This window comes from Mirounga angustirostris, unplaced genomic scaffold, assembly GCF_029215605.1.
Source record: "Mirounga angustirostris isolate CCGP_5_RB_7025 unplaced genomic scaffold, mMirAng1.0.hap1 SCAF_11, whole genome shotgun sequence".
Taxonomy (NCBI): Eukaryota; Metazoa; Chordata; class Mammalia; order Carnivora; family Phocidae; genus Mirounga; species Mirounga angustirostris.
Window position 1 is genome coordinate 108,806,845 of NW_026991719.1, and position 13,437 is coordinate 108,820,281.

The 13,437-nt window shown below is 46.7% G+C and overlaps 1 protein-coding gene across 1 annotated transcript in view; it reads right to left on the bottom strand.

Moving 5' to 3' along the window:
* Window positions 1-765: 765 nt before the first annotated feature.
* The window catches only part of HS6ST2 (heparan sulfate 6-O-sulfotransferase 2), a 287,081-nt gene continuing 274,409 nt past the window's right edge, over window positions 766-13,437 (bottom strand). The window contains exon 3 of the mRNA XM_045882678.3: window positions 766-3,884. Coding sequence (XP_045738634.1) covers window positions 2,999-3,884 — 886 coding nt within the window. The 3' untranslated portion in view covers window positions 766-2,998. The remainder of the gene's footprint in view (window positions 3,885-13,437) is intronic.

A 13,437-nucleotide genomic window follows, 5' to 3' on the forward strand; every position in this document is an offset into this window, starting at 1 on the left:
CTCTGAAAAACAAACTGAGGGTTCTAGAGGGGAGGGGGGTGGGAGGATGGGTTAGCCTGGTGATGGGTATTGAGGAGGGCACGTTCTGCATGGAGCACTGGGTGTTATGCACAAACAATGAATCATGGAACACTACATCTAAAACTAATGATGTAATGTATGGGGATTAACATAACAATAAAAAAATTAAAAAAAAAAAGGCCAGTATTTAAAAGCTTACCTTTAACCTCTATCCTGTGGACAGAGGTGATAGAGAAGAAGCAAAGAGCCCCATTTTTCCTTCCTGCCTGCTTTTAGACATGCAAATATCTATTTCAATAACTGTTAAATTAAAACTCACACACATTTCATTTGCTGAATGTTTGGGTTCTCCCCACATCCATATGTTGAAACCTTAACCCCAAGGTGATGGCATCTGGAGATGGGGCCTTGGGGAGGTAATTGGGTCAGGAGAGTGGAGCCCTAGGAATGGGATCAGTGTCCTTCTAAGAAGAGCAACCCTTGTCTTTCCTTGACAAGTTTTGTCTTACCCGAAAGAGGAGACAGTGTGGGCCCCCAGAAGGAAGCCCCCAAAGCGAAGGCCATTTTAGCCTGGTAGATTAGACAGGGGTCATCTCACTTCCACACCTGGTGGTCACAAGTTCAAAAGGAAACTCCTTGAGAGAAGAGAACTCGTCTGTGGTGTCGTGATGCCTAGCAGCTGCAACACTTGAAATCACGAAATTACTAAGAGTCTGTAATTTAAACTTTATTTCATATCTGTTGTTAAATTACACAAAATCAGTGAATTGTTTGTAAAGCCACACCACTGAACGGATGTTTACAGTTGAAATCATGGGATTTATAGGATGATGACAAAAACGGGTATTTATAAACATCCCTTATATACAATAATCAGTATAGACAGAGAAAATGCACGTAATCTCTGCAAGCCATGCACACCACAGCAATAACACAAAAGGTTTTCCTTTTTTTCCCCCTGTAACAGACATTTCCACTGGCTCGGGCTCCATCCTGCTTTCCAAAGGTACTTATCCGTTTTAAGAGCAAATGTTGTCAATTAAAACTAAAGAAAACTGAGATACCACAGTGATCTACAGGATCTTTATTTTAAAAACACAATGTACACAAAATAGTTTCACTCTAAAGCACGTTGACTTCAAGGTATGTTTGAGTTTAAAAAAAAAAAAAAAATTCCTTTCAGTTCTTCAGTTCTCAGATTTCCCAGGACTGCAATACTGTCAGATAAAACACATTTCAGATATAGTGATACAAGCTCAGCGTCAAGAAAATTTATTTTTAAACCCAAATACGCAGCTTCTTGTCTGGCTTGTGGCCATAAGTATTACAGATGAGACTAGATCATGCATATAAGCAGCGGATTGTACAAGATGTGACTTTATCGTCACACTTCTAAGCGTGTCGCTCCTGAAAACATCAATGCTATTTCCAGTTGTCTTGTTGGCTCGACAGCCAGGGGGTTAGTGTAGGTCCCTGCAAAGTATAGCAAAACCCATAAAATGGAAACTGCCCAGAATCACGACGCTTGCTAGCACAGTGGGTGCTGGCATCTTTCTTCTCGCCCTGCTTGGTTCATAACTGATCGCCTACAAGTGTTTGTCCAGAGACTTAATATGAAATCACTCTCCTCAATGCATATGCTCCTGAGACTCAACCTCACTGCAGAACACTTTCTCTTCTTTCTTCAAACAAAACCGGGTATAGGGTTAACCCAAAGTATCGAGATACAGCTTTTGGTGTTACCGAATAACTGGCTATCCTAATGCTTATTCTACCATTTTTTTTTTTTTCATCTCGTAATTGTCTACAATCTGTCAACACAAAAAAGAACAAATGGGCTAGAAGCAGCCAGCCCAACTGGAAATGGCACAATAAGAATGTACAAAAAGTCAATAACAATTCATTCACATTCAGGTTCAATTCTATCTGATCAAGAATAACTTCAATGTTTTTAGACACGTTATCCTGTTCAAGAGTTTCTTGATAAGGACCTCACTACACAAACATTGATAAGACAATTCTATAGAAAGAAAGTCCTGACTTTAATCCAGGATTATATATCACAAGAAACTCAGCAACACACCATTTAGATGATGAAGAAAGATTCTTTAAATGGGTTATTTTGGAATGAGCACAACTCGGAGAAGCCTTCAAATGAATGAGAAGCAGCGCCAACAAGATTCCAGAATTGTTGAAATTACAGTGCCCAGAGAGCGTCTGAAAATCAGATCTCTACACTGGTATTTCACTTGGGAGAAAAGTGTTTTTGTTAACTATGAGACACACCCTGTTTAAAACCTTTAAACAGTAGAAGGTAGAAAAAGTTGAAAATTCTAAACATCTCTTAAATAAGATACGAATCCTGTTCTACTTGAAAAGCCAATATTTCTTACATAAAACTGCCCATGTTTGGGAGAGAAGAATCTTCATTTCTACAGTTTGGTAAGATTTACCATCAGTTCTCATTCCATTTAAATAGATTCCTGGTTAAAATCAGAAGAAAATAAAAGGTTCTGGGGTTAATTTTGGTTTTTTAAATGTGTATATTCCTGCTTACCCCTGGGAACAACTGTTTGCTTCCAAGAGCAAGTTTTAACAGTGTATCATGAATAATTTGGAGACGTTTCTTAGCCAAAGTTGAATGGCCACATGTTATGTTTTCATTTTGTCTCTATAGCTCATTTAAGCATTTCTTAAAATATCGAAACAGCAATTTCTGGCGAGTCTGGTTTGGCTTTTGGATTTTATAAATACTCCAACAAACCCAAAAGAGGCAATTTAATTACATGCTGACAGTTGTTTTACCCACGCACAGTATAACATTTAATTGAAAGGCAACTGTAAAGGCAACATCTTAACTTTTTTTTAACTTCCAAACTGAAGGAAGCAGGATGTGTTTGGAAACTCTCATGTTTTAAGATTTGCCGTATCTCTACTGGCGCTTTGGGACAAGCGTGCAAAGGCCTCTGGGAGCCACCTAACGCCATTTCTCCACGCTGCCTATGTAATCACTGGTGCTGTTGCTGGCGCTGCCATCGCTCTGCTCTTGACCTGGGTTCTGCTTGTGGCTTTCACGGTTCTCCTTCTGGCTCGAATTCTGGGTCAGATTCTGAATCAGATTCTGAGTCACATTCTGATTGGCACTCAGATTTGGGTTCTGACTCAGATTCTGACTCGGATTCTGCCTGTGGCTTTGGCTCTGGCTCTGGCCCTGACTCTGGAAATGGGTCTGAAGGAACCTCCCCTTCAGAAATTTGCGTTGTTCCTGACGCTTCTGCCTAGCTTCCTGATGCTCCTTCTGCCTCATAAACTGATACCTTTGCAAAAAGAGGTCTTTTGCATAGCTGTACAATTCCATATCCAGAAAATTCAGTCCCTCAATCCGCTTTTGGATTTCCTCATTGATCTCTACGCTAGAGGCCCTAGTGGTATTGTATTGGGTAAATGGCGAAATAAAGTTCATGTTGAAGGTTTTCTCAAACAGGTACTGGGTCTTCCGCTGAAACTCAGTGAGGCCGAAGAATGCCATGTGCTTCAGATTCGATTTGGCACTTTCCAGGAGGACCTTGTTTCTTTGCCTTTCAGGCATGACGGAGAGGTTGTAGCAGCCGACCAGGGTCAGGTCGGAGAGCATGCGCACCTGGCGGTTATTGGCTAGATTATAGGGACAGTCCATGAACTCTTTTAGGGGGCAGCCAGACCAGTCATCCCCAGTGTAGCAGCTGGGCAGCTCTTCGGAGGTTGGGGGCCTTCCGTCACAGACGTGCAGGGATGCTTTCCATGTTGCCCCTCTCTGGACGTGCCTCCACTCACTCAAGTACCGGGACACTGGGTCTCGGAGGATGGTGATGTAGTGGAAGTTCCTATGGGCAAAGCACAAAGACCAACAATCAGCGCTGTGGGTGACATGAGTGCAGTCAGCGAGGTGCATGGCGTATGTGATGTTCACTGATCAGTAAGGAGGGCAAAGGGGGAATGATGGTGATCTGGTAGCATTTGTCCTGTGAACTGTGTTGTAGACCACTGTCTGAGTCCTACAAGCCCGTCTGGGAAGCTAACACTTTCCCCCAATTTGCTGGTACTGCAGCTAACGAAAGTAGGCCAAGTATGGGCCCAGCACATCGTCCTTGTCATTCTTCACTCCCTCTTCCCGCTCCTCCTGTTTCTCTTTCTCCAACCAGTGACAAAACCCTCCTGACAACCTCATTCGCTTAAGCAGGCAGCCATGTTATTTCATATCCCCCATAATTATTTCATATCCCCATTAACTGATCACAAAATTCTAACCTTTCTTACTAAATATACGAAAGCATTTTCCCAATATCCAGCCTAATCAGGATACCTTATTAAAAAATAAAACCTCACTGAAAGAGTGTCAATATGATGCTTTGATTCTGGCTGTTGTCCTAACATCACGGCTCATTGGTTCTGGAAGCGGTGGGCAGAGATCGGCAGAGCAGCCCGGGGCCTCCAGAAATAAACGTTGTGGTTAGTCACGGACTGAAATAGACATGGTAACTGCCAACGGCACATATGCAGGCTACCACCTCGGTTTCAGCCTTAGCTCGCATGATAATATTCCCAGCCCGGCAAAGTTAACTCTGTCCCCTCCAAAATGCTCCCTTTCTTTACCTACTGAAAGGATACCCGGGTGTCAACAAGTGTGAAGCCTCTGCCGTATGGCTATCTTCACTTTAAAGTTGCAAACTGAAAAAGTTCTTTGTTCAAATAGCGGACTAGCGAGCACTGAACCCATACGTGCACGCACGCACGGCAGGTGCACACGCACGCACTGCACCCCAGAAATGTCAAAGCCTAAGATGTGATCAGACATACTCAAGGGGAGAAACGACCCTGGGGTTGTGCTTTTTAATTAAGAAATGATTTTTTTCCTCCCACTGAGATTCAGTGGATGAAGGCTGAGGTCAAGGAAGGGCATATTGTAGAAGGAAAACAATAATGAACACTGACTATTAGCATTTCGTTTCTTACAGAAAACCTGGGGAATGGCTGGCGGCTTTTGTGACATCTATTCATTCCCATCTGAGAGAGTGGTGGTTCTGTACGCCTGCCAAAGGGAACCAACTCAACCACCAACGGGCTGGGTCTATTGGCGGCAACGTTTCAGACCCAACCACCGACAGGCTGAGTCTGAAACGCGGTAACGTTTCTTCCGAGTCTCGGGCCTCAAGGAACTCAGGCACCCCAGGGTCTATCCTGTATGCTTCTATTCTGTGCATGGTGTTTCTTCTGCTGGGCATGACCTTCCTTCTGTGACTGGAAAATTCGAAACATCCTTCAAGTTGTAGTCCAAGTACGGTCTCTCCTCTGAGAAAACGTAACCCCACCGCCTGCTGTCAGCCCTCCCCTCTTCCTCTGTGGCACCATAGTAGGTCCACAGTTACTTAGCCTTTGTAAAAACCCTTTTGATACTGAACTGTGACTGCTTGTTTGTATTTCTGCTTAAACGATGTTTTCCTGGACAGGGACTCTGCTCTTCTAGAACTTCTAGGGAAGAGGAGGGAGAGAGCTGGGGACCGGGGAGGCCATGCCCCATCCTACAAAAACTCTGGAGAATCTTCTAAGTGCCTTGCAAATATCACAGAAAGGTTTTTTTTTTTTTTTAATTACTTTATATATTTTTTCCAGACTAAACAAGCATGGGGCACAGGAGGAGCCTCTGGGAGTGAGGATGGAGAGGGCGGAGTGCCTACATCACTGCTTTTCCTAGGACCTGACTTTGCTAGGGCCATGAAAACTCATGTCTGTGAAGACCCCTTGCTTAAGGGCCGGCAGCTTCTGGTGCCCCTGTAGCCTTTACCAACAAAGGTGACTACTATTCCCACGGGCTTCCTCCTTCCGCCCCTTGCTGTGGTATTCATTCACTCCTTCGTTCAACACATATTTATCGAGCCTTTATGTGAGGCTGGAGGCGATAGCTTAGTGGCAATTAGTCTGATTATTTGGAAAAAAAAGAAATTTATGAAGTCCAGTGACACATTTGGATTAACCTTTCAACCAGCTTTAGCAGGCATGCATTATAATGGGGGCTGTCAGGTAGTTGCAACCCCCATAATAAAGTCACCTTCATGCTTAGCTGACAGTCCTCCTGCCCCGCCTTGTTGAACTGGTTTAAGACGACAGTGACATCTTCTGGTAAATCCTAGAGTGCAGCCCTGTGCCAGTCGGAGGCTTTCCTTCCTCAACACGCTGCCTTGTCTTTGGGAACAGACAGATCTCCACCACCAGGGTGAATGTCATGAGCAGTGTTTTGGAAGCACCATCCTCACGTGGAAAGAGAGGAGGCACCCCAGGGGGGCAGAGACAGACGCTGCAGGGATGGTCACGGCCACAGAGAAATGAGAGGCGCCCACACGCACACATGTGCACACCCTGCCCGCCCTGGTGACCGCAGCTGTCCTACCCTCGGGAGATGACAGGTCCAGGGATTGCCCACAGCCCACGTCTTCCAGGGAAGACAGGCCTGACTCCCAGGTTGCCTCAACGGGAAACACTCGATGCTGCTGGAAAGAACGATCCCGGGGCTGGAAAGGCTTAAAGGTTGGTGTCCGGGAGTGTCCAGTGGCCTCCCGGATACCATAGTGTGCTGGAGGTGGGAAGGCAGGTGATGGTAACATGTGGGAGGTTTGGTTGGGCAAAGGATCCAGGAGGCTCGTTACTCTGAGGAGAGAGCTGTTAGGGAACTGTCAGAGAAGCAGTCTCCCCAGCCAGGCCACCTGAAGATGTGACAGCCCAGCCCAACGGGAACGTGCCGGGGGTGGCGCTCCTCCCGTGGCCAGTTCAGTGCAAGCACCTCACGTGTGCCTGGCACGGGGTGCCCGCAGGGCCAAGACATGGCATTTCGATAGAAGGTGTTCTTTTTTTAAGATTATTTATTTATTAGAGAGAGAGAGAGCACAAGCAGGGGAAGCGGAAGGCAGGGGGCAGAGGGAGAAGCAGACTCCCCATTGAGCAGGGAGCCCGATGCGGGGCTCGATCCCGGGACCCTGGGACCATGACCTGAGCCGAAGGCAGACGCTTAACCCACTGAGCCACCCAGGCGCCCCAAAAGAATGTGTTCTTAATGGTTGGAGCAAGCACAAGGTGCGATGAAAACACCTCGCTAGCCTAACAATATGGGCAACAGCTTCTGCCACTTTATTTTGAAAACAAGAATGAGAGGAGGCAAGAAGAGAGGAATGGAGTATGAGGCAGAAAGTTGAGCATGAGCAAAGTCACAGGACACAAACTAGCCTGTTGTGTGTGGAAGAAGTGCATTGAAAACCTCTTACAGGGGGCGGGGGGTGGTGGTGCCTGGGTGGCTCAGTCAGTTAAGCGTCTGCCTTCGGCTCAGGTCATGAGCCCGGGGTCCTGGAATCGAGCCCCACATCGGGGCCCCTGCTCAGCGGGGAGCCTGCTTCCCCCTTTCCCTCTGCCTGCCGCTCCCCCTGCTTGTGCTCTCTCCTTCTCTCTGACAAATAAATAAATAAATAGATAAACAAGTAAATAAATAAAATCCTTAAAAAAAAAAAAAGGAAACCTCTTACTGGGAATGAAGGGGAGTGGCAGGGGTTGAGGATGGAGGGGTAGCCACAGACCTGGCTGTGGAAGGCCTTAGGACCCCCCAAGAAAGGATTTAGACTTCTGTAGCTGACAGGGAGGCCTCTGAAGGGGTTTAAGCAGAGGAGCGACATGATGAAATCGGTGTTTTAGCAAGCTCACAGGGTATGGAGTGCGGAGATGGAATTAGGGAAATTCGCCTAAGGTTACTGCAGAAAACAAGGCAAAAGAAGGAGTGCAGCCTAGAGACATTTTTAGGAGGTAGCATTAACAGACTTGGTGTCAAAATGAACACAGGGGAGAGGAAGGAGGAGGGTTAAGGATGCCTCCAGTTTCTGGAGGAAGGCCTCGGGTCCTCTGGGACACCCAAAAGAGAGTTGAATGGACAGATACAGCACTCAGGGAGTATCTGGCCTTAAGATAAAGATGTGGCGTTCACAGCAAAAAGTAGTCGTTTCAAACCACGACAGCCTACTTGCGGATCGAGTTTTAATTCCACACGTGTGGCTTCGGCGCTTTGAAGACCGACTTCAAGTACCCCGGGGTAGCCCAAGGTTTCCCTTCTTAATGCTAAATATGGTTTTCAACTCTTCTGGACACTGCTTCACTGTCCTCTTGTTTCCCCTGAATATATTCCACTTTACTGGAACGTGTCCTCCAGGCATAGTCTGACAAGTGACAAGTAGGGACAGTCTGTCACCTCCCTCATTCTCGACACCATTTCTCTTCGTGTGGCCTCGTATATCACACCGGCCTTTTTGGCAGATATGCCACACCGCTGATGCACAAGCAACTAAACTCTTTCATTCTTGTACACGTACACCATTTTGAAACCCAATCTACTTTATCCTGGACCTGGATGTAGTTTACTTGTGGCCCTGTTTAATTTCTTCTTGTTAGAGTAAGTCTGAGCCTGTCAAAACACATCTGGATTCTGATTATATCCCCTAGTATCTTCACCATATCTCCTTATTCCTTTTGGCAAGGCTTGTATCCAGGCATTGATAAAACAGGACAAGATGCAGGCAAGAGCTGCTGGAAATCTACCTTCAGGTGGACATTACTCCGAAGGGTGCTGCTGAACGGATTGATTTAATTTTAAATGAGTGAGCCATTTAAAATGGCTCAACCCCAGGAAAATCACACTCAGCCTGTTTTGGTTAGTGGTAATGGGACAGGAATATCTTAGGACAAAACTTGTCACTTAATTAAGATGAACAGGTGTCACATCTTTAAATTGGAGTCATGACTCCCCATCAGTTACCTAGGTGAATTTAATGACCATTGTTCAGTGTGTCTGTATACCCCTGGCCCCTTACAGGCAGAACAACGTGAAAGGTCAAGTCCGGGCCAACTTTTTCCTGTCATTGCTAAGTAATTGTAGAAACAACAATAGCAACCAATGAAGAGTTGTCCAAGCATGAAAACTGGGGGCCACTCTGGACTCCTCGATCTTGCTCACTGCCACTATGTGAACTTCCCCCAAGACCCTTGCTGATTCTAGATCCTAGGAGCACTCAGGTCCATTCTTTCTACCACGGCCTGAGGCCAGGCCCTTATCATTTATCTACTGGGTCACTGCTGCAGCATCCCGGACTGCCTCCCAGCCTCTGGTCTCATGCCTAGGCCCCTCCCCCCCCCGCCCATATGGTACACATCTGACCTGTCATTCCCTAGTTAAGACCTCTTAATCCCTATCAACTTGGACATGAAGTCCAAGCTCCTTCACACGCTAGACACAGCCTCGTGGGACCTGGTAACCACCACCTTTCTTTCCCTCCAGCCTCATCTCTATCAAGCTCCTTCTACACAAGCCTTCCTCAATCACGAGGGATTTTGCATCTCCCCCTCTGCTCCCCTGACTCTAGCTCATGTGGCAATCTCTGAAGACATTCTGCTTGTCACGGGGGGGTGGGGGGGGCAGGGGGCAAGGGGGGTGGGCAGCGCGTGTGACCCGCATCTAGTGGATGGCGTCTAGCGGTGCTGCGACACATCCTACTGTGCAAAGAATTATCCAACTCCAAATGTCAATAGTTGAAAAACCCTGCTCTATTCTATATGCTCCAGGTATAGAGAAGAAATTTCGATTTCCAAATCTGTCCCAAGCAATGACCCTACAGGCCCCTTTCCTTCAGATATAGAATGCCCACTCTTTTGAATGGCTTGCATATTTTGTAGGTTACCTGGAAAACTCCAAAACTCTAAGATTGCTTCCTCCGTGAAACCTTCCTTGACCTTCCTGGGCAGGGTGAAGGGCCCGTATTCCTCTGTTCCAGCTGTGCTGGAATCCTGCTATGTGCTGTGACTATCTAGTGATCCGTCTGCTTCCTACACTGGACTCTGAGCTCTGGGAGGGCAGGGACCGCATATCATCGATCAGTGTAAGCTCCTCTGGGCCTGGCACAATGTTTGACAGAAAATTAGTGTTTAATAAAGGACTATTGAATGAACATCTGCAGCAGGAGCCGCAGAGCTTAGGATAAGCTAATAGGAAAGGCATCTTTTTCTTTGATAAGGAACAAGCCACTAGATGTCAGTATTAAATAACAGATATACCACTTTATCCCCATGATGGAACACTTTAAGGAGATCTAGTTATACTTAGCAGTTGTCCCTGACTTCCTGTGCATTAGCCCCACGTGAAAGAAGGCTGGAAAATTTAAGGATATTAGACGTAAGTAAATGGAGAAAAACGAGTACCATATTTTCAGTTTTAACAGTTTATCCTGCAATAAGGACCCGAGTTCTAAATCACAGCATCCTAGGCTCATTAGAGCAAGAAGAAGCCTTTGAGATGGCAAATCACCTTGGTCAAACGCTTCTCTTTTGAGGGGGGAAAATCAACGCCCTGAGAGAAACACGGATTTGCTCATAAGACCCACGTTGCTAACAGCCCTTGGGAATGGATCTAAATGCAAGGAGTATTCCTGGGCTGAAGGCCAATGTTTTAGCAGACCCTGCTCTGTGTCTGTTAGTTCCCTCCGACGGCACAATAAACCAGGCTGGAGAGAACCCTCATGAAGAGGAGACGTTTGCTGCCGAGAAAGGGCACAGCCGGGAGCTGGGGGCACTCGGGCCTGGTGCTTACACATGAACTCCCATCCCCACCATGGAGCTGAGAAAGAGAGATGATTTGGCCCGGTGTCACATGGCAAGTGAAATAGGGGTGCTGCGACTGAACACATTTCTTTCTAGAACCTGTGCTCTTCCTGTCCTCGGGCCGGGACCCAAACCCAGGACTTCCCCTTCTGGGAACAAACTAACATCGTGGCTCCAGAACCAGGAGCATCAGCACCACTTAGGAACTTGTTAGAAATGCTCATTCTGGGGTCCACTCACTGAAGAGAAACCTGGGGGCTGAGACGCGGCCATCTGTATCTTAGGAAGCCCTCCAGGAAATTCTGTGATACATGCACACTCGAGTCTTGAGAACCACTGTCCAAGAGCAAACCCGAGCTCCCTGTAGCACTCCAGACAAGCCTAAGGATGCCCACTGCTGTCCAGGAAAAGCCCAGGGCACTTTGCCTGAACAAAGCTAGGAGGACCAGGCTGTAAACATTTACTTCCCTTTTAGGTCCCTGGTTCACAAATAAGGTTTTTCCTGCACTACTCAAAGGAAAAATAAATATCAAAGCCATTTCTTTTATGGAAGAAGGCCAACAAAACCGTACAAGTGAAGGTCACAGGAGTGATCAATAAAAAGTTAATTTAAGAAAGGAAACAAATTCTTAGCCCAAATCAATGAGTGAACATATTATTATACCTGTAGCTTAATTTTGTACTTTTTTTTTAAGTTCAGCCTTTGTACATCTTGTTCTTGGAGGAATGATGAGTGGCGGAAAAATAGGAACCATGACTGGCGGTCCTACGCAAACTCTGCAAACGGGGAAGCATATGGGACAGTGAGTCATTAATGCCGAAGGTCTGGTCTCCTTCCTTGGTTAATGATGCCTAAACCAACGGCACAGACCCTCCCGTTGCACGTAAGTGGCTCTGGCAAAGTGAGGAGGACGGCGCTCAGATCAAACAACATTAATATGTGAGCACAGACTAAAAGTCGAGTTAAATGAATCAAAGGCAAATAAGCCTCCGACGGGACTGGATCCCTCAAGCCCCGGAGTTGTCATTTTAACTGCTTCTCTTGGGTGACTCAGACGCTGGCAGTCCCCACAGAGGAGCTCCATCAACGTTGTGATCAGCAGTGGCAGCAGCCTTGTAAGCAGATGTGGGATTTCCAGAGGGGGTGACTTTGAAGTGGGTGGGTGCTCACTGAAATGCGTTGTGTCTGGTAGGTTTCTCAAGACCCCCTTGTGGCTCAGTGGTCGTGCATTAGCTGGTGAGCAGAGGGAGCCCTCACATTTGTGTAGAGTGACTTCTTACAGCAGTGGCACCCGGGACTTTATCTGATTGTCCCCCCAGCATGAGGGAGACCTAAGCGATCTGGACGCGAGACATCTCCCTTTGCCCTTCAGATTGATGCCGTGGGCTCGTGACAAGGCCAGGCTCTTCTGGGCAACGTGACTAGAGTCCTCGGCAGGACAGAAGCATTCCAGGAAAAGCACCTGCTGGACGTAAAAACAACTGGGAAGAGATTGAAGATCTCACCCGCCAGACAAGCCATTCAGTTCCCCGTGCACAGACGTTCCTGCTGTTCTTCACACCTCACCCAAAGCAGTGCTATGTATATAAAGTAATACCTTAATTAACACCTTAATTAATTGAGCTTTTTCCTTTGGCTAACTGAAGGCTTTTTTTTTTTTTAACGTGTCTTCCTTGTATTTATTTTTTAAAAAATAAATCTCTTTTTTTCTGCTCTGTGGCTCTCCCTCTGCCCCCAGTTCTCCCACCTTCCAGAAGGGTCAGCCGGTGAGGGGGAGCTGGCCTGGCTAGCGGAGGAGGACCTTCTGCCCTGTGGCCCCAGGTAAGGCTGAGCCTGCAGCTGTGTGTGTGTGTGTGTGTGTGTGTGTTCTGAGGGCACACTGGAGTGATGGACTTTCGTTAAGCAGAAGGATGTTTTTCTAAGCCATTCTCCTCTTTCTTTCACCAAACAGCAAAATGATGTTTCCTTCTTTGTCGAAAAGGAAGAAAAGAAGATTTCTAATGCCTGTAAATTCAAACCCAACGTGAAATTCTTCACACAATCAGTCCTGGTGATATTTACTTCTTTTTTTTAAAGAAATCTAGCGCCCCTCCTTCCCAAAGCCCAGTTGGCTCCCAAGTACGTAAATCTAAGGACTTCTGCAAACGGTGAGAAAACAGACTTCTTTAACAAGATGTGAAATTCCAGGCTTTATGACCCATAGTCACCAGCCTTCACCCAGGGTCCACTCAATTGCTTGGTGGCATGAAAATCTCTGCAGCTTACACTGCCCCCCGCCGACATGTTTAGCATTCTCAAATTATTCTGTGAGTCTCGGCTCATTAATACTCAGTGTGTTTTTGGGGTGTAAAGAAGTTTCAGAGAAAAACCCCCTTCAGTGTGTAGATGAGGGAGTGGGGCCCCATGAAGGGATATGCTCTGCCCATGTCACAGGAAGACCCATTCTGCCTTGCATTGCAAGACACGCATTTACTCAATCCACAACCAGTGTACCATCTCTGGGTGACCCAGAAGTTGACGTAATTAAAGCTGTGGGCGGAGTAGTGAGGAGGCCATATGTATACGGGCCTCTGCTCTCAAAGAGCATGAACTTTAGTTGGGGAGACCGAAGCAAAGTTCAGTGGGGGGCGGGGTAAAGGTTGAACATAGTGAAGCACTAATTGTGTCATACAGGGTCTAAGTACACAATGAGTCAGAGAGGAGAGAGGTTATCGTGTGCTAGAGTCATCAAGGAAGGCTTCGTGGAGGACGAGGAG